We start from the raw sequence: 20875 nt of genomic DNA on the forward strand, positions 1-20875 counted from the left end.
TAAACTCTGCTTACGCACTGCTGCATGCAGTTTCTTCTTTATAAATCACACCTGTCACCAAAATGTGCTGAGGTGTTTCTAGACCACATCCCGCCTCTTACACACCCACTTATTGCCATAAATGATCAATGCAAACTACTTTATCAATATTCAGCATGTACATTAACCTGCTCATCAGCAGATTGTCACGGGTAACCCTGACAACCAAACAATAATCCAGGCTCTGGCGTGTAAGTAAGGCATGAAGATAATGTTTGATTTTCTCAGAATTCTGAGAATGTTTGATTTTCTCAGGAGTCAAAAAGTCAGAATTCTGAGAAAAAAAGGTCCAACAGATCTTGAAGAGCATATTGAAAATTAAACACCAATACCTCTGTAGCTTCAGGCAGGTCCAGAACATCTGAAGAAGACCTTCTGCAATGCTAGCATGTCGGGTCCAATTTTGGTTTAATTTCAGTCCTCGGACCAATGCAAACGATGCAATGCATTGAAACGGATGACACTGTCTCACACAAATTGAGAATTTGTGAATGTTCCATACCATCTTTTGCTAGACCTCCTCCAACAGTCCAACACCCAGCAGCTCCCATTTTTGTTTTAGAACATCCAGACTGATCCGATAGTGTGAGCCGAGTTGGGTGTAAAGTTTACTTAGTCTCCTAGACGACTAATAGTCTAATATTTAATAATAATACCCTAACCCAAACATTCAGTCGGATTTCCCAAAGTGTTTCAGTTGTAGATACCTGAATAACCATGAGTTGTGGATATAAAACGTAACCACCAATTGTTCGAAGGAGACAAATGTACCATCAACAAATAGGTCATAGAGTGTATGCCCTTAGAAGCCCATCCATTAAAAGCTTCATCTAACACAGATGGAATAAACAAGTGGTTCTTTGTCACAGGGGCAGCAAATGACTACTCAGGGAAACCAAAAGGTCGTCTGCACTGATTCCAGATTTTAATCATGTTACGTTCATCGCTGCTTGGCTTTTGCGTTTAATAATTCTCCTCCTTGTATTGTACCTGAGGAGCTGATTTGCAGCACCTGGCTCTTTCCACTCTGCCCTGCTCCACCCTGAAGCACCAAGCTGTTGGAGATGGTAATCACCTACTGATTGAGGACTGGAGGCATAAAAACCTCCTGGCTCACATCTTCATGTAGCAGCAGATGAGAGATGTTGTCTCTGATCTGTTATCTCCTCAGCGTGCTTTGATTTAGTCACTTAAAGTCACCTTAGAAGTAGCGACTTGGTGTACTTCTGTGCTGGGGACGCTCAGCACATGTACATCTCTGGTTAGCCACTTTGCCTTTCTGAGCAGGGACAACCCTGCACTCGATTCCGTTGTAAATAAGACTCATCACTGGGGGGGAGGAGTCACCGCTGGGATGATCTTTTACTTGTATATAATTTTGGCTAATTAGAGGTGAAGTAGTTGCTACCATGTTTAGTTGCCGCCAATCACTGTTGTCGTCAGTGTTCTTTGTGTTTTGGGCTCTGTTCTGTTAAATAAAACCTTTGAGTTATATTCTGAACTACAGAGAATAGATTCTTTTGTTGCCCCAGGTTTCCTAGATGACCTGGGGTGTAACAAATTGTCTAAACAACAATGGGATTAGCAGAATATGAACATATCAAGTGTCAGGGACAGCTAAGAGCACAGTATAGCAATATGAGAAACAAGGCTCTCTCCAAAGTCACCCAACTCAGCACATCAACACCCTCTCTCAGCCACAACAACTATGCATTATATTATAAACCCAGTAATAATACATACATTTAAGAAACACTAGGTCACGAGGTAATTGCAACACCATTTTACTAGTTCTCAGGCATCTATTGTTGCCACATAAAGCCCAAAAGCATTCAATCCAATTGCAAAAAAAAAAAAAAAATTAAATATTTGAAAAATCGTGAGACTCTGGAACAAATAAAGGAGCTTAGTTTGTCCCGTCATTTTAACAGTGTTCCGCCCTAAGACAGGGGCAAGGATTCCCATCATAAAATATCTTGTTTGAGATTGCCAATAAAGGGTTATAAATAATCCCAATTTATGCGAAATCCAAATACCATATATTTAAATTTGTCTGGGCTTTTTACAATGGAATGGAACTAGTGAGCTGTCCTTCCAAAGGAGTTACAGGCATCATTTCACTCTTCTGAAAATAATCTTTTAACCTGAAATCTGACCAAATGGACAATGAAGAGTCAACAGCTTGGGGATAGTAGAAAGAGAAGATGAAATATATAAAAGCGTATCGTCAGTATAAAGGCAAACTTTATCCCACTGATATCTTGGTTCTGCCACATGGTAATACCCAAAAGCTCAAACACAACTGCAATTGGGAGAGGCAACAGTGGGAATCCCCGTCTGGTTCAACGATTAAAATCTGAAATAGTATTATTGTTGCAAACAGCTGCCAATGAGAGGGATACAGCAGTTTATCCAGGATTTTAATTTGGGTTCAAATTTAAATCTTATCAGAATCTCAAAGAAGTAGCCTCCCTCCACTTGACCAAATGCTTTTTCAGCCTATACAGGTCCTTCTAAAATAATTAGCATATTGTGATAAAGTTCATTATTTTCTGTAATGTACTGATGAACATTAGACTTTCATATATATTAGATTCATTACACACAACTGAAGTAGTTCAAGCCTTTTATTGTTTCTAATATTGATGATTTTGGCACACAGCTCATGAAAACCCAAAATTCCTATCTCAAAAAATTAGCATATCATGAAAAGGTTCTCTAAACGAGCTATTAACCTAATCATCTGAATCAACTAATTAACTCTAAACACCTGCAAAAGATTCCTGAGGCTTTTAAAAACTCCCAGCCTGGTTCATTACTCAAAACCGCAATCATGGGTAAGACTGCCGACCTGACTGCTGTCCAGAAGGCCATCATTGACACCCTCAAGCAAGAGGGTAAGACACAGAAAGAAATTTCTGAACAAATAGGCTGTTCCCAGAGTGCTGTATCAAGGCACCTCAGTGGAAGTCTGTGGGAAGGAAAAAGTGTGGCAGAAAACGCTGCAAAACGAGAAGAGGTGACCGGACCCTGAGGAAGATTGTGGAGAAGGACCGATTGAAGACCTTTGGGGACCTGCGGAAGCAGTGGGCTGAGTCTGGAGTAGAAACATCCAGAGTCACCGTGTACAGGCTTGTGCAGGAAATGGGCTACAGGTGCCGCATTCCCCAGGTCAAGCCACTTTTGAACCAGAAACGGCGTCAGAAGCGCCTGACCTGGGCTACAGAGAAGCAGCACTGGACTGTTGCTCAGTGGTCCAAAGTACTTTTTTTGGATGAAAGCAAATTTTGCATGTCATTCAGAAATCAAGGTGCCAGAGTCTGGAGGAAGACTGGGCAGAGGGAAATGCCAAAATGCCTGAAGTCCAGTGTCAAGTACCCACAGTCAGTGATGGTCTGGGGTGCCATGTCAGCTGCTGGTGTTGGTCCACTGTGTTTTATCAAGGGCAGGGTCAATGCAGCTAGCCATCAGGAGATTTTGGAGCACTTCATGCTTCCATCTGCTGAAAAGCTTTATGGAGATGAAGATTTCATTTTTCAGCACAACCTGGCACCTGCTCACAGTGCCAAAACCACTGCTAAATGGTTTACTGACCATGGTATTACTGTGCTATATTGGCCTGCCAACTGTCCTGACCTGAACCCCGTAGAGAATCTGTGGGATATTGTGAAGAAAAGTTGAGAGGCGCAAGACCCAACACTCTGGATAAGCTTAAGGCCGCTATTGAAGCATCCTGGGCCTCCATAACACCTCAGCAGTGCCACAGGCTGATTGCCTCCATGCCACACCGCATTGAAGCAGTCATTTCTGCAAAAGGATTCCTGACCAAGTACTGAGTGCATAACTAAGCATACTGATTTGAAAGTTGACCTTTTTTGTGTAAAAAGCACTTTTCTTTTATTGGTCAGATGAAATGTGCTAATTTTATGAGATAGGGATTTTGGGTTTTCATGAGCTGTACGCCAAAATCATCAATATTAGAAACAATAAAATGCTTGAAATACTTCGGTTGTGTGTAATGAATCTAATATATATGAAAGTCTAATGTTTATCAGTACATTACAGAAAATAATGAACTTTATCGCAATATGCAAATTCTTTGAGAACGACCTGTACTTCTTCAGCTTTTTGGTCAGGTGGAGCAAGCGTGTACAACATAACAGACATCTAACATTAAGAAGAGATTGCCATACTTCACCAACCCTGTCTGGTCAGGCGAAAGAACTGTGGGGAGCACCGTCTCAAGGCGACGAGCCATGACCTTTGCAAGAATTCTGAAATCTACGTTCAAAAGATACATCGTTCTGTAAGAGCTGCAGCATTAGAGGTTTTAATCTTTTTTCAAAGTACAGAAATAACAGCTTGACATATAGTTGGCCAAACCGACCGAGCAGTAGGGACTCATTAAAGACCAACAGCAGCGATGGCAGTCCAGGAGGTTTCTTTAAAAAAAACTCAGCTGGAAAACCCTCCGAGATTTGCTGCTCTGCATGTTGTGAATCGCAGAAACAAACTCAGTCAACAAAATATCCATTTCCAGACCCTCAGTCAGGTCACAGAAGGAATGGTCATGCAGTTGTTGAGGAGAGGAAAATAGCGATCTGTAAAAATGACATGAGCTAATCGTTTCATTGTCCAAGCACCTGCTGATTAACATTAATTGCTGGAATAATCTGAGAGACTTCTCTCTGCATCCTGCTCTCTCTCTCTCCACCTTTAAAATATTCACAGCGTGATTTAGAAATTGAATACTTGGCCTGTTGTGTGGACAAATTAAATTCTGACTGGAGGAAGGAGAACTTTTCATGTCAAAGCACAAATGTGAAATGCAGAGAATTATGTCTTGTATGGCCCTAAACAGCTACAGTATTTCAAGATGGTGCGTGACTATGGAGCGTTGACCAGTTTATGTATGTAAAAATGTGAAATTTCAAGCTAAGAATATTTTTGAATAGATATTAGTGAGAAATATGAATGGAAAAGGACAAGTTTGTGAACAGATATGCAGAGTTTGATAGTAACCCAGTAAAAATAAAACACTTTAAGCCCCCCCACCCCCATGTAAAAAAGGTGAAGTACATTCCAAAGCAATTTATTCAAAGTGTTTATTACCGACTCAGTTTTATAAGATGTCCAGTTGTAAGTGTTGATGCTTATGAAACACCATAATTGTGTGCAGGTGGAGTAGGCGAGACATTCAGCTGGAGTGTGCAGACTCATGACAGCCCTGCATATACAGCAATGTTATTATACAACGAGGGTCACACCTGCACTTCTGTTAGGTGTTGGTTTTCTTTCATCTAGACACACACACACACACGTGTATTTATGTTTGTGTGGACCTCCATTGACTTCCTTTCATTTCAGTGGCACCACTATGCCTAACCCTAACCAATGGGGTTCTGTTCCTAACCATAACCTAAACTTTAAGCTAATTCACACCATACCTCTAAAACCAAGTTTTAGGGTGCTTAGCATTATGTGGACCAGCAAAATGTCCCCACAACGTGGAAATGTCCACGTTACAGGTTAGTCAAAACGTGTCTACTTAAACATATAAAGACAAGTACACACACACACACACACACACAACCTTTCATGTGAGGTTTGTTCTAGTCAAAGCTATGCTGTAGGTTATAGTCCACACACACACACACACACACACACACACACACACACACACACACACACACAGACACACAGACAGACAGACAGACAGACAGACAGACACACACACACACACACACACACACACACACACACACACACAGACAGACAGACAGACACACACACACACACACACACACACACACACACACACACACACGAATCCTCTCCCTGATCTTCTTTAATGACAACAAAGAGACTATTTTCTTACATGAGAGTTTTAATGTGTGTTAGACAACAAATCTCATAAAACACCCTCAGAGTCTGGATTAGTGTTGAGATAGAAACAGTATTCTACACACAGACTGTATTCAAAATGTCAGTTACATTCATAAAATACATATTCCCACTGATTGCGCAGAGATGAAGCAAATATAAAAGAATCAGGAACTGAAAACATGACTGCAGACGTTGAGAGGTGAAAAGCGCTGACCACAGAACCTCGTTATTAATTAGGATGACAACAAATAAACACCAAACAAATCAAAGCACACTGCTAAGGAAATATACATCACATACAGCAGACAGTCCTAAATAGGCTTGAAGAACAATAGAGAGATACGCTGGGCTCAAAAACACCCATAAAGTGATTTTATATTAATTTATATTTAGTCACTACTCTTTGTTTTCCTTACCGGAATCTGAAACTAATGCTGCTACTTCTTCAGGTCTAAGGATCAGACCAGTGCACAAATCTAACCCCACAGCCCAGTGGTATAGTAGCAGTCTGAACGGGTCTTTGGTGAGCATGTAAACAAAGCAAGGCATTAAACGGTTTCAGCCAAAAAGCAAAACTAAAACATCCAGATAGATCTTTCACCCGACTCTGGAATAGAACTGTTGAATAAAATAACTTTTTCATGTTTACACACCTCAACAGGAGTGAGCTCAACAGTGTGTGAATGGCAATAATGACTCTTTAAGATGCTTTAATTGGTGACAACTGAGGCTTATTGGTAGAGAAGATAGCTGCAAGAGTGTTTGGGGGTGCTCGACAGCAATGCAAGCTGAAACATGCATGTCAAGATGGATAGGGAGGGTGTTTATGAGAGGCATCAGTGTCCATCTGGTCCCAAGCATAAGGCACATTCATAGGCAGCAAACCAGTCTGCTAAACCTAACCTATCTGATCATGTGCAGGTTTAGGTCACACTCTTGTTTTCTATACATTACTATCACAAGCCAACACTGAGCATCCCTCAGTATGCAGTCCATCTCTCCACCCGTCTGTCGGTGCTTTCTCCCACAGCCCTCTACCACTGCTCCCAGCTGAAGTCATCTCCACCTCCAAACACAACAAAGAAGCCCAGGATGGTGAGGAAGATGACGGCGTTTCCTGTCATCACCAGGCCACAGGCCCCCCACTTGATCTGCAAACAGGAGAGAGCTTCATTAAGACCGGAAAGCCACAGATTTGTTCTCATTTACACGTTCGGCTCAGTGAACTAGAATGCCATTCAAAATGTCCGTCTCAAATATTACATAGACATCTAGATACAGGCGGAGCCATTCCAACTGTTGTTTCCTTTAGTTTTGATTATTTTACAGCAATAAAAAGGACTGACAGCACAAGGATCAACACATCCACGTGCTGTTGATGAGCCCAACACTAGGCCAGGTCGTCGTCGGCTTCCTCCCTTTATCTGGGTCCGGGTCGCGGGGGCAGCATCCCAACTAGGGAGCTCCAGACCGTCCTCTCCCCGGCCACCTCCACCAGCTCCTCCGGCAGGACCCCAAGGCGTTCCTGGACCAGATTGGAGATGTAACCTCTCCAACGTGTCCTGGGTCGACCCGGGGGCCTCCTGCAGGCAGGACATGCCCGAAACACCTCCCCAGGGAGGCGTCCAGGAGGCATCCTGACCAGATGCCCAAACCACCTCAACTGACTCCTTTCGATCCGGAGGAGCAGCGGTTCTACTCCGAGTCCCTCCCGAATGTCCGAGCTCCTCACCCTATCTCTAAGGTTGAGCCCGGCCACCCTACGGAGGAAACTCATTTCGGCCGCTTGTATCCGCGATCTCGTTCTTTCGGTCATTACCCAAAGCTCATGACCATAGGTGAGGATTGGGACGTAGATCGACCGGTAAACCGAGAGCCTGGCTTTCTGGCTCAGCTCCCTCTTCACCACGACAGATCGGCTCAGCGTCCGCATCACTGCAGACGCCGAACCAATCCGCCTGTCGATCTCCCGATCCCTCCTACCCTCACTCGTGAACAAGACCCCGAGATACTTAAACTCCTCCACTTGAGGTAGGACCTCTCCCCTGACCCGGAGTTGGCAAGCCACCCTTTTCCGGTCGAGAACCATGGTCTCAGATTCGGAGGTGCTGATCCTCATCCCAGTCGCTTCACACTCGGCCGTGAACCTAGGCCAGGTGTAATGGCTAAAACAGCAGAGAGAGGTGGACCCCATCGGCAGAGGCTGACTGGCAATAAGCAGGAGGTGCTTCATAGGCACAGATGCTGGAGACAGAAAGCACTGAGGAGTCTGGGTCTGCTGGTGACTGGGAAGGTCACGAGTGCTGAGAGCACGGTGTGGAGCTCTGAGGCGGGCTGAGAGAGCCAAGAGCTAACAAAGAGTGTTGAACCTGCAAGCTGTGTGATCTGAGTGGTGCGGGTGCAGCTGGCGTACTGCTGCAATAACATTTAATAAACGTGGAGGCATTGAGGTGCTGACCAGTGATGTCACTCAGTGACAAAATGGTTGCGATATGCCAACATCTAAGTAAAGTCCTGAGAAAGCAGCTGAGAGGTGTAAGCCATCGTATTGTCCTCGCCACTTTCCTTCCTCCCACAAATTCCCCAAAACTCCTTTAGATCAAACACGGCTACAGTAGCGGCTTCTGGTACCTTCAGCCTTGTGGGCCGGAGCATGTCCTGCTGGGAAATGATACCAGCATCTTCATAGACCTCAACAGCAGAAGTGAGCAGAGGGTCTCTAATGCCACTTACACACTGGCATCGGCTCCACTCCACCCACCCCAGCTCCCCCTAATGGTAGACGTGATTCTGAGCCAGCCAATCAGCCAGCAGCGGGTGTGTCGGACCAGTTTGGCTCCAGGTGGACTTCCTCGGGAAGAGGGCTGAAAAAACTTCCAGTTGTGCACAGGAAGCGAGAACACTCCCAACCTGGTCCAGACAGAGCGGAGCTGACGCTAGAGTGTAAGGGCCATAAAATGTTCCGGTAGATGTCTGTGTTGACTGTGGACTTCAGAAGACAACGTGGACCAACACCAGCAGAAGACACGCCCCAAACCATCACTGACTGGAAACTTCGATCTGGACTTCAGCATCATGGATCCTGAGCCTCTGCCTTCTTCCTCCAGACTCTGGGAACTTGATCTCCAAATGACCCCAAGACATCACTCTCAGGTGAAAAGAGGACTCCGGACCACTGAGCAACAGTCCAGGGCCTCCTTTATCAAACGTTCGTAGAAACATTCCTATATTCTATCCTACGAATGGAATTTAGAATGTTCGTACGAACAGCCCAAAGTCTGATTTACGAAACATGCGGTGGCCTCTTGTACGCATGTTCCTCCGCAATAAGCTGATAAATCCCACTTGTGCGCGTACTCAGCTGCGCCCTCAATTAACCATATTTGGTCAGGCTACGTCCTCAGCACGTGAGGGGATTCCCCGGTTTTTGTTTTTCTAGAAAAAATAAGAAAAACTTTATTGACGAGATCGAAACACTGGCTGCTGAAGCGCAAAAGAACCAAACGAGTTACAGAGGTTAAAAACGTGGTCGGGACAGAGGAGAGGTTCCCGTCAGAAAATAAAATGGATTTGATAAATCGTAGAGTAACGGGTTTACATTTAAGGAGTCGTTCTGCTTGGAGTTGGTTTTATTTGGAAATGTTGTCTGAGAGTGCAGCCTCTGAGCTGTCATTCAGTCTGGTTACCTTGGCAACACGGCACGTATGATCATGGAGCAGAGGAGGTTCTGGGGGCGGTTCTCATAGTTGTAAAATAAAATATGAACCGGGATCGGATTCGTGAGGTTTGTCTGTTGCTTCGCAAAGGGTCCCACATCACAGCACAGCAGAAGGATTTCCTTTAGATCAGAGCGCTCACGGGGACCGCGCTCCCTCGAGAGAGCACGCTCTGGTAAATCCTCCAACAACAGATCAGCCATGATATGACGTCAGATTCCCGTCGGTCACGTGTGTCTTTCATTGGTTTTAGTACCAGTTATGTGAAAAAGCAGTTTTTCCACTGACAAAATTACAGACTGGATAAATAAAATTTGTGGATGAGAAACACATTTGGATGACTGAGACATTCGGTATGGCGCTTCCCCGTTCTGCCACTAGATGCTGTGCGTACGTACGGTCAGAGATGTTCTTGAATTCAGGAGCGTTTCTACGCAAAAGTAAAAAATGATAAATACCACACAGGGCGTAGAACTGTTCCTACGCACAAAATACGCACAGATCTGTGTCTAAGTACGTTAGATAAACGAGCCCCCAGGTCTGGTTGAGCTCAGGTGAGATGCTCCTGATGCTCTCTGGTTCAGAAGTGATTTCACCTGAAAGTGTTGTCGGTAGCTCATGTCTAAGATTGGGCTGTGTGCTGACGCTCTTGATGCTCTGACTCCAGCATCAGTCCACTCCCAGATTCCTGAATGGATTCATCCTGACAATCCTCTCAAGGAAGTGGTTCTCCCTGTTGGGAGATCCTTTTCCTTACACGCTTTCTTTTCGCTCAGCTTCCTATGAACACGCTTAGATCCACCACCCTGGGAACCTTTTGTAGTTTCCTGCTATGTGGACAATGTATTGTGGAAATGTGTCCAGCCAGCAGTCTTCCCCCATTGTGCAGCGTACTGACCTAGACTGAGACCATTTCCAGGCTCGGGAAAACTTTACAGCTGTTTGAGTTAATCAGCTGCTCAGGGTGAGGCCCCCGGAAATTACAAAATTTCATTATTTACCATAATCATGACACCAACAAGGAAATAAAAGCTTAAAATTAATAATTTCATGTGGTGAATTCATACAATATAAATGTAGACTCACTTCTTGAATAGAACCATTGACATAGACTAACCACAGTTAATGATAGTTAAAATGGTATTTTATATGACAGACATTTCTGCCTGTGAATAGAAATGTTTTTGAAGCTATATTGATATGTGGAAACATTTGCTAGTTTACCACATGGTGGTGTGTGTGTGTGTGAAGAGAACTCACGGTGTTGTGTCGAGCCAAGACAATAGGGAGGCCAAAGGATGACACCACGATGCCAGTGGTTACGAAGTAGGCCAGCTCTCTGCAGGCGTTGCTGGAAGAATCGTCATCGCTGACGCGTCGAGATATGAAGGTGGGAATTGGGCTCAAAATGTAGAAAATCAGGACAAACAGCGGCCAGTAGACCCTGGGAGAGCAGTGCACACAGGGTGAGAAGGACTAAAGGTTGGAGAACGAGTTTTATTAGTGGAAATCTTAGTCTCAACATGATGAATTAGATGTAATCAACATTAAAATGGTTCGAGACAAATGGGTCAGTTATTTCAGCTGCTGGAATAAAAGGTCACACTTTGAATCGGTGAAGTCTGTATGATGGATTTGATGTGTTTTGACGCAGGGCGCTTTGATCCTTCCGCAACCTGCAGGGTGGGCCATTTATGAGGACACACCTTAAAGGGACTTTACTGAGTTTTGAACTTTTATGCTCGTGATTGCCCCCTCAGGCCAAAAGCGTAACACAGCTTCAATAGTAGGCTCGTGCACGAGGCGCCCATGTTGTACGTGCACACTCCGTAACGAAAATAACAGCTGAGAGAGTCCCTTGTGTGTGTGTGTGTGTGTGTGTGTGTGTGTGTGTGTGTGTGTGTGTGTGTGTGTGTGTGTGTGTGTGTGTGTGTGTGTGTGTGTGTGTGTGTGTGTGTGCGTGTAAGGCCCGGAGGACAGAGGACAGGAGAACACGCAGCTAATTAATTAAATAATTTGGTTCTGTACCTTTCTCTTCAGCACAGCCGACAAAGGTTTATGATGGGTCAGTCCTCCTGCATGCTCAGATCATTCCCTTCCCTTGCTTGAAAAATTGTTCCAAAATGAAAGTTGAACCCACATGTTTTTTTATCTGTGAATTCAATGCCGTTCAGCGAGTCTCAAATAAAAATTTGGGCATCTTACTGTAAAAAATATACCATCAATGTAAAAAAGAAACTCTAAATAAACTATGTTCACATCCAGAATCAAACCCAGGTCTTCTGCACGAGAGTCCGACGTCTTACTTGGTGAGCTAAAGCACCAGTGACGTCCTTTGCATCTGTAACATTTATATCCTTGATGACAGCTGAAACAACGTTCAAAGAACGGTTCGGAGTGAAAATGGCTATTTTGTTGCTAATTTGCAGGAAAAATCTAGAAGAAAGTTCTACAGAAAGTAGCTAAGGGTCCTCAGAAATGTAGCTAGCTTTGTCACTAGGCGTTAGGAACAGCGACAAAGTGGCGCTGCCTCTCTCTCTGCTGCTAAAGCTACGGATAGCAAATGCTACGGGCGATGCCTGAGCGTGAACGCGCATGAAGCAGCCTGCTCGACCCGAGCATCTCTCTTTTTCTGTGATTTTACAGAAAAAACAGGCAATCACAGTAAAAATGCCAGGGCTCATTCTACAGGACCAGGGCATTGCAGGAGAATGTCTGAAGAAGACATTTATTATTTCTATACATGTTTTGGCTGTCAAACTTCCATAATGTCCCTTTAATAAAATGGAATGGGTGGTGATATTAATGTCCTGTTTGTGGCACATTAGTATATGTGAGGGGACAAACTTTCAAGATGGGTGGTGACCATGGTGGCCATTTTGAAGTCGGCCATCTTGGATCTAACTTTTTTTTTTCAATAGGAAGAGGGTCGTGTGACACATCAAACTTATTGGGAATTTCACAAGGAAAAACAATGGTGTGCTTGGTTTTAAAGTAACTCTATTTTTTCATGAGTTATTTACAAGTTTTTCTGTGATCACAGCCATTGACACGTCGAAGAGGTTAACACGTGAGGAGCATATTGTGTTGATATCTGGTGAACGCAGTCACCAGGTCATTGCAGCAGATTTCAATGCAAGTCACCTGACGAGACCACCCATCTCCCATGCTACAGTTAAACTGCTTGCTAAGTTTCGTGAAACTGGTTCAGTGTTGGATTTGCCAAAATGTGGACGCATGAAAACCGTCACTAATGAAGACACATCAGTGGCTGTCCTAGCTTCATTCAGCTTCTTAAAAAACCGAGTTTTGACCCCTCTCTCCATAGCAGCTTCAGACCCATCTCTAAACTTCCGTTCATCTCCAAGATCTTGGAAAAGGTTGTGGCTAAACAACTCACAGCTGCTCTTGATGAACATAACATCTATGATAGCTTCCAGTCAGGTTTTTGTAGAGCTCATTCTACTGAAACAGCTCTTCTTAGGGTCTCTAATGACCTTCTGACTCACAGTGATGCAGGGGACTGTTCTGTTCTGGTCCTGCTGGACCTGACTGCAGCCTTTGACACTGTTGACCATCACCTGCTACTGGAGAGGCTGAGAGACTGGGTAGGCCTATCAGGAACTGCTCTGGAGTGGTTCTCCTCTTATCTCTCTGAGCTCTCCTTTTCTGTGGCCGTCTCCAAGTTTAGGTCCTCCACCACCTCCCTTATCCATGGTGTCCCACAAGGTTCTGTGCTGGGGCCTCTGCTCTTCCTCCTCTATCTGCTTCCTCTTTGGAACATCCTGAGCTCCTTCAAAGGAATCTCCTACCATCTTTATGCGGATGACATCCAACTGTACATCTCCTTTAAGCCCCATGAGATGTCTAAGCTGCAGCTGTTACACACCTGCTTAGACTCTATCAACACCTGGATGGCTGGGAGTTTTCTACAGATGAATGAAGATAAGACTGAGATCCTCATCTGTGCCCCAGACAAGCTGGTTCCCAAAGTCAGAGACTCTCTTGGTCAGCTTGCTTCTCACACCAAACCCTCCGTCAGGAATCTTGGCGTGACCTTTGACCCAGCTCTCACCCTGGATTCTCATGTCAGTTCTCTTGTTCACTCTTCCTTCTTCCATCTCAGGAATGTTGCTAAGCTGAGTCCCATTCTGTCTCACTCTGAACTTGAGACAGTTCTCCACACCTTCATCTCCTCACGCTTAGACTACTGTAACTCTCTTTTCACGTGTCTGAGCAGAACCTCCCTGAACCGTCTGCAGGTGGTTCAGAATGCCTGTGCTCGGCTTCTGACCAAGTCCTCCAAACACACCCACATCACCCCGCTTCTCCTCCAGCTTCACTGGCTGCCAGTCAACTTCAGGGCTCATTTCAAGATCCTGGTTCTGGTCTATAGGGCCTTACATGGACAAGCACCATCTTACATTGGTGATCTTCTTAGTCCCTACACCCCCAGCAGGTCCCTGAGGTCCAGTGATCAAAGCCTACTGGTTGTGCAGCACCAGGCTAAAGGTCAAAGGTGACAGATCATCTGCTGATGTGGCCCCCAGACTCTGGAACTCTCTCCCCCTGAGCCTGAGATCAGTGGACTCAGTGGTCTCCTTTAAAAAGCAGCTGAAGACTCACTTGTTCAAACTGGCTTTTGTATGACCTTCTTCACCTCTCTCTCTTTATTCTGCTCTCCCCACCTATTCCACCTTCCTCAGGATCCACTGATTTCCCTCTTTCCTGTTCACTCTCTCTCTTTCTTAACATTTTTTTCTTTTTAATCACAATTGCCTATTTTTTGCTCATTTTAAATATATTTTTAAACATTTTCTAAATGATTTTTTATATTTTTACATTTTTTGTTTTTGTGAAGCGCCTCGTGATTTTTATCTTGAGAGGCGCTATAGAAATGATATTTTCTTCTTTGTCTTCTTAGCTTTTCTACAAATACAGATATCATAGCAAATGATTACATTTTATCAGAGATTTTTTTAATTAATAGAATGATTTGAAGTTTGTAAGAATTCCATCAGCAGACATTTAGGAAAGCTAAAATTTTCACTCTGAATTATTTCCACCCAGCTCATTAATCCGATGTAGGCAGATCATTCTAAAATATTATCACAGCAAAAACTGTATTTATTAAATGTTAGGCCCCGATACAAAATGCAAACAATACAACAGCGCCGTGGTTGCTGCAGACAACCCCTTTCACCTCCTCCAGCCCCTGGAGGCGGATCCGACTGGATCCATTCATATGTCACTGTAAACTTTTGACTCAATGCGAAACAACTCTAAATTTGGTCATGTGAGGAAGTTGTAAAGTGTGTGCCCATAGATATGTATATAAACACTAGATGTCGAAGGCGGGAGTCGAGGGCGTAGCTAAACGGCGGCCATCTTACCTCAGACAACAGACCTCTCCGCTCTCAATGGTAGCAGCTGAAAGGTGAGTGATCAGCTTAAACAAAAACACTCTTAACTCGATGAAATATTAACGGATTTACAAGCGGTTTGCCTTGTTACAACCCTTAGAACACATGGGCTTGAGACTGAAAGTGGCTTAATTGTGAACCATGTGTCCCGCCTAGGCTATTTGCATGTTATTCAGGTTGAGACCACAATCGATATTTTATGTGGTTCTATAAAACCAATAACGACTTTACGCCAGCCCAATTGTTGTGTAAATGGCTGTTTGTGGATGTTTTTGTATTTGTTAGCTGTCTAACTTGGCTTAGAGATGACGAGGCTACGGTGGGTGCACTGCTTAGCAAAACAAAGTTGACTATTTACCTCAGTGGGAGTCGCTCGTTTAATTTTAAATCAATGTATGCTAAATTGCCCGTGGTTTTTAAGCATCTTGGTTTGTTACACAAAACTTATACTGAGATAAATTAAAACAGGACATTTCTGGATTTATGTTTGCAGAAATACACTTTTATTAATTGTGAAGACTGAGGGTCAACATGGCCGACTTTCGTGCAGCCCACGGATGCTCGAATAGCCGCTGTGACAAACTGAGACAACGTGGGATCACCTTTCATCTGTAACTGTTGCAAAGAAAACCCACACTTGTAAATTATTCAGTCTGTTAATTGTTTTTATGTCAATAAAATAATAAGAAACTGCTGTTCCATTGCTGCTGCTACCTTCTTCTATACATTGTTTATCTGGTTTTATGAATGTTAAAAATCTCCTTAACAAGATCAATCCATTATCCATCTATCTTTTTTATTACTGTAATCCATCTTGTTTATTAACCTAATCTATGTTTTGAGTATTTCCTAACTTTTTCAGAACGCATTTCCAAAGAGCTTATAATTAATAAATGAAAGTCAATAAATAAGAAAACAAAAGTTAAGAAATAGTGAAAATACAAAATCATTTGCTGGGTTAAATTTTATTGCTGGCGGGCCGGTTCTGGCTGACAGAGATGATTTGGGTGTCGGTTGTCTTTTTTGTTGGGGTGCAGATTTTGTATCTGCGTTCTTTTAATGTGGGCTTTACCTGAAAAGAACCTTGAAATCTCATCTCTAAACAAATCCTATTTCACAAACCAGGAATAAATAAATAATCAAACAAACACACAGACAGACAGATAGATCTATATAATATAATACCAGGCTATGTATACTTTAAGTTGCTGTAGCTTACAATTAAATGTGTTATTTATGAAAGATTAAATGTTTTGTGGAGTGAAATAACAGGTATTTCTGGGCCAAACCCATCCTATATCATAGACACATCTCTGGCGTTTATAACAAATCAAACCTTTGAAAATTGGTTGAAAATTGAGCAAGTTAGAGTTATTTAAACAGTACATGCACCATACACCCCAGCGTCAAGAAAGAGGGCAGCTGTCTGAGGTAAGATGGCCGGTGTCGGTGCAGGATCGGCTCGGGGTCCTTCGACTGCCGATGACGTCACATTACTGCAAATCTACTCGGCTTTCACACACACGTTTTGGAAAGACATCAGCAGTTTTGTTAATAAATTCTTGTTTGTTAACACCTAAATGTTTTCTTTATAATTGTAATTTGTTAATAAAACACCATATTATCTTTGTTTTGTAAAGAATGTGAAACTGCATAAAACCAACATCGGACTGACAAAAAATAGAACAGTTCTTATATGTGAAGCCATATCTGTTTGTATTAATGTGGAGTTCGTCTGTATATTTCCTTAGTTGTTATCTAAATACATTCTTTGACTTAAAATGTTGCTTGGTGTCTTTCAATAAAGTTCTTATATTTTATTTTGCCCCGTTTCATCAACATCAAGAGCTTTTGAGGGTCACCGTTTATCATTTGCTTATATTTTACATTTCCTTTAGAAATTCAAACATATTTTCTCCAAAAAGTGTTGATTTTTGGACTACAGGACTACAACCGCTAAGACTACGACCGCAAATTTGTTCTGACCAATCAAAATCATAACGTGATAACGTAACTTCCGTAAGTTTCATGTTCAGCCAATCAACTAATTTGACGTCATCTGCAGTCGAAGGACCCCGAGCCGATCCTGTACCGACACCGATCCTACGCCGCATCCCATTGGCGAACAGCGGGGACGAGGCATCTAGTGTTTATACCGTAAATCCTCTAATACAGGCCCGGGCCTGTATTTGACTCAAGCTCATCAAGCTCCAGGCCTTTATTGGAAGGAGGGCCAGAATTAGAGGCAGGCCTCTATTTCTATTTGAGCAAAATGAACCAATGGTTCGCTGGAGTTTGACAATTAAAATCGCGCCCACATTTTCAAAGTTAAACACATTTCTTTTAACAACGGTAGTTTCTGCTTCAGCCCTCTCCCCCCTCCCCCTGCGCAGCGGCCGCAAACTCACTGATGCGCCTGCAGCCTCTCGGAGTTCCTGCTGCTCTAAACATTAAAATAATTATTTCATTTTCTGTTCCTCACTTCTGATTACCTTCAATGGTGTCTGTTTGTTGCAACCACCAGGTACAAAAACTAACTTGTTTTTATTTGACTATTTTTCTTTCCTGTCTGTTTATTATCTTCCTGCATCTCCTCTCAATCCTAAAGAGAAACTGCTACCTGGCTTCATATATATTCACCTTATGAGTTACCTTTGAACTGCAGTTCTAAAAGATCTACCGACCGCAAAAACAGCAAAGTGCTCGCTGCTCGGCGGCCGCATCAGTGATCGGTGCGTCACCGGAGGACAAAACAGGTGATGCACCCCTCTCCACAGCAGCGAAACGCATCAGGCACAAATAAAAGAATAAAAGACAGAAAACATAAAAGGAAATGAGCCGACATGAACGATCGCGTGTTAAATTAGTTTTTGAGGTGGTGACACCTGATTTGATAATGTTACTGTGGCCGTGCTCAGGACGCAGATGTCTGGAGCACGTCAACAATCAGAGCTTTGCATGCGCAAGCTGGTTAAGGTTAGGATGGGGGTGAGGGGAAGGTAAAGTTGCAAGAGGGTAAAGGTCACATTTTGGTTAAATGTCCGTTTTTACGGCGGGTGTCAGTACCGATGCTCTGGCACAGCGCGTTGCCCCCCCGACGCGCAGGAGCTTGTCACCTGCTGACAGCAGGCTGCAGTCTTTTCCGTGGACTGCATCTTTCCGGTCATTATCACGTGACAGCGACTAGTCAATGACAGGCATAAAAAGTCACTATAGAGTGGTGAAGTCGACTAGTGACTAGTTCATACAACCCCTACTGCTCCCTAGAGTGTTCTGCAGCATAATCAGCACGTTCTCTTTGAACTTGATATCAAATTTTCGCCTCCTCTTCGTCTCTGCACGGTTAAAGTTACCCTCATGGTCTATCACTGGCAAATCAAAAGTGAGACGGATGACACAACCACCCCTCATACTTGTTTGTTACCACATTCCACCCGGCCACAATAAAAAAAACGGCCATTATTCACCTCCGCCGACTCCGACACCGGCCAAAATATGATACCCGGCCGTTAATTGAATACAGGCCAATATTAGAGGATTTACGGTATTTACATATCTATGTGTGTGCCTACATCATTCATTAAAATCACAGCTAAATGGGTGCAATTAGAGCGGGCTGTGAGCACGAAGCAAACAGATGATGATGCTGGAACCAGTGTTTAATACATTTTCAGCAGAATTGTCCTACAAGTTTTTCACAAAAGTTAGACATGTTCAAATACCAGTAAATGTCTGTCAAACATAATCTCACCATTTCATCACATGCAGACGTTTTTATGTGTTATTACTGGTTCAAGCCTTTAGTGTCTCAGCTCTGGATTGAATGTTTTAGTGAGAAAAAGCAGAACTCAATCTGGTGATTGGAAAATGTATTTAGGGGCAGATAAAGTACCACCGTGATAAGAAACAACTAAATCCTGTTTGATCAGCTGGAACGACTAAATGATCAACCCTTGAATGGTTTAGTTTTTCCCAGAGAGATGAGTGAACCTGCGTAGAGGTGTTAGTGTCTGAAGCCACCTACCCGTACTCCTCCAGGGCACAGCCCAGCAGCAGAAACGTCAGTCCGATGGCTCCGCTAAACGACAGCCCGACCAGAGCTACAACAGCAGAGACGTTACCGTGTAAACAACTACACAGGACACACGACAGTAACTAACAAAGTCACCGGAAACATGGGATCTAAACATTCACCGGGACCGGATGGTTACTGTAAAAGTCACATGTCTTATAAAAACTCGGTCAGCGAGAGTCAAAATGATTCAGCAAAGGTTTAAAAAGTTACAAACAAGCTAACAAATTTCCTGAACAGGACGACAACTTAACAGACAGAACTCGTCACACACACCAGGATCTTCAGGATTTCAGAAAGTACCTTTAATTCCGGCCATTGCTAATAAAAAAAACAACCTTGAAGCTTTTCCTTTAGACTTCTTTGTTTATTTGCTGAAGGTTCGTCTCCGTGGGTCAACTTCCGGCTTCCGACGTAGGGTTGCGTGACGTGTTTTCTTAAAGCGACAACATCATTGAAACTTGACCTGGGATTACAACCATCAACCTCGCGTTCATGTGGTTTAGAAACTTGTCAATAATCCAAATGAAACGAAGGATGCAATATAAAGACACCTTACATAGGTACAAAACAAACAATTAGGAATATCTCTAACATTTTCTTGAAGAATTATAAAGTTAAATATTTGTTTCTCATTGCATGAAGTTAAAGTAAAATGTACTGGTTTATCATTTACTTTTAGTCATTATTGCTTGGTTTAAACTCTAAAGGATATTTTAATAACTCACATGCAATTACAATACACTGAAACAAACTAAGTAGTTGTATTAAACTGTCATTCTGGGTTTAGTTTTTTTTTTGTGCATCATATTTTACTTTTTCTATATACAGATTTCAGAACATTTCACAGCATTAGTTTTATTATTACAGTATGTTTGCAATCCTTTAGTCTGACTGTGTAGCAATTATTACATGCTAATTATGACCATCAATATGTGATATTCCATATAAATATGAAATGTCAATCTGATTGATCTTTGAATGCTTAATCAGAATATTATAGGGTTCTTCACTTATTCAGGGACCATAAACACACTTCGTATTAATTCAGACAGAGTCAGTATGTAGTTTATAAAATGAATTTAATTATTTTTCGGAGACGCGGATGCATGCTTTAATCACCAGTAGGATAGTCTACTGCAATGCCCTGCTTTCTGGTCTTCCAAAAAAAGAATACTTCAGGTCTACAACTTTTACAGAACTCAGCAGCTCGTGTCCTGACGAAGACCAGGAAGCGGTAGCACATCACTCCGGTTTTAGAATCACTGCATTGGCTCCCTGTTTCAGGATCGATTTTAAGAAACTTTTAATGGCTTTTAAGTGTCTTATTGGTCTTGGCCCGTCTTATCTCTCACGACTGTTTTACCATATGAACCCAGGGAATATTTAAGTGCTTATTTATTTAAATTATTCAGGTTTATAAAAAAAAACATTTGGACATACATTTTATTATGCTCCAGTCATTAGTCATTTATATTTCACTATTGTAGTAATTCTTTAATGAAAAAAGTAACTAAGTAGTTATTTTTCTAGGTAATTAGTTACTTTTATGATCTTGTAACTCAGTTAGTAACTGAGTTACTTTTTTGACAAAGTAATCAGTAACTATAACTAATAAGTAACGTTCCCAACACTGGCCAACACTAGCTTAAATATTAGCTTAAACATTTGCTAGTAAACCACTACTGACGTTCACTTGCCCACCATTAGTACACAAGAGTTGCTAACCTGGTTGCTAG

The 20875-nt window shown here is 42.8% G+C and overlaps 1 protein-coding gene across 1 annotated transcript; it reads right to left on the reverse strand.

Annotated features, from left to right (window-relative positions):
• Positions 1-5908: 5908 nt before the first annotated feature.
• Positions 5909-20768, reverse strand: LOC107384394 (leptin receptor gene-related protein). The gene is made up of 4 exons (XM_015957651.3): positions 19440-20768; positions 19089-19164; positions 10902-11085; positions 5909-7076 (listed from the first exon to the last, which is right to left on the reverse strand). The coding sequence occupies exons 1-4, from the start codon at positions 19453-19455 to the stop codon at positions 6960-6962; spliced, it is 393 nt and encodes a 130-aa protein (XP_015813137.1). The 5' UTR covers positions 19456-20768; the 3' UTR covers positions 5909-6959.
• Between the last annotated feature and the right edge of the window lie 107 nt (positions 20769-20875).

This window comes from Nothobranchius furzeri, chromosome 11, assembly GCF_043380555.1.
Source record: "Nothobranchius furzeri strain GRZ-AD chromosome 11, NfurGRZ-RIMD1, whole genome shotgun sequence".
Lineage (NCBI taxonomy): Eukaryota > Metazoa > Chordata > Actinopteri > Cyprinodontiformes > Nothobranchiidae > Nothobranchius > Nothobranchius furzeri.

Coding starts and splice junctions, on each gene's coding strand:
- LOC107384394 (XM_015957651.3), bottom strand. Junction 11,086..19,088: donor TGTGCCCTGGAGGAGTACGG/GTAGGTGGCTTC, acceptor CTGCTCTCCCAG/GGTCTACTGGCCGCTGTTTG. Junction 7,077..10,901: donor TCTTGGCTCGACACAACACC/GTGAGTTCTCTT, acceptor TCCTGTTTGCAG/ATCAAGTGGGGGGCCTGTGG.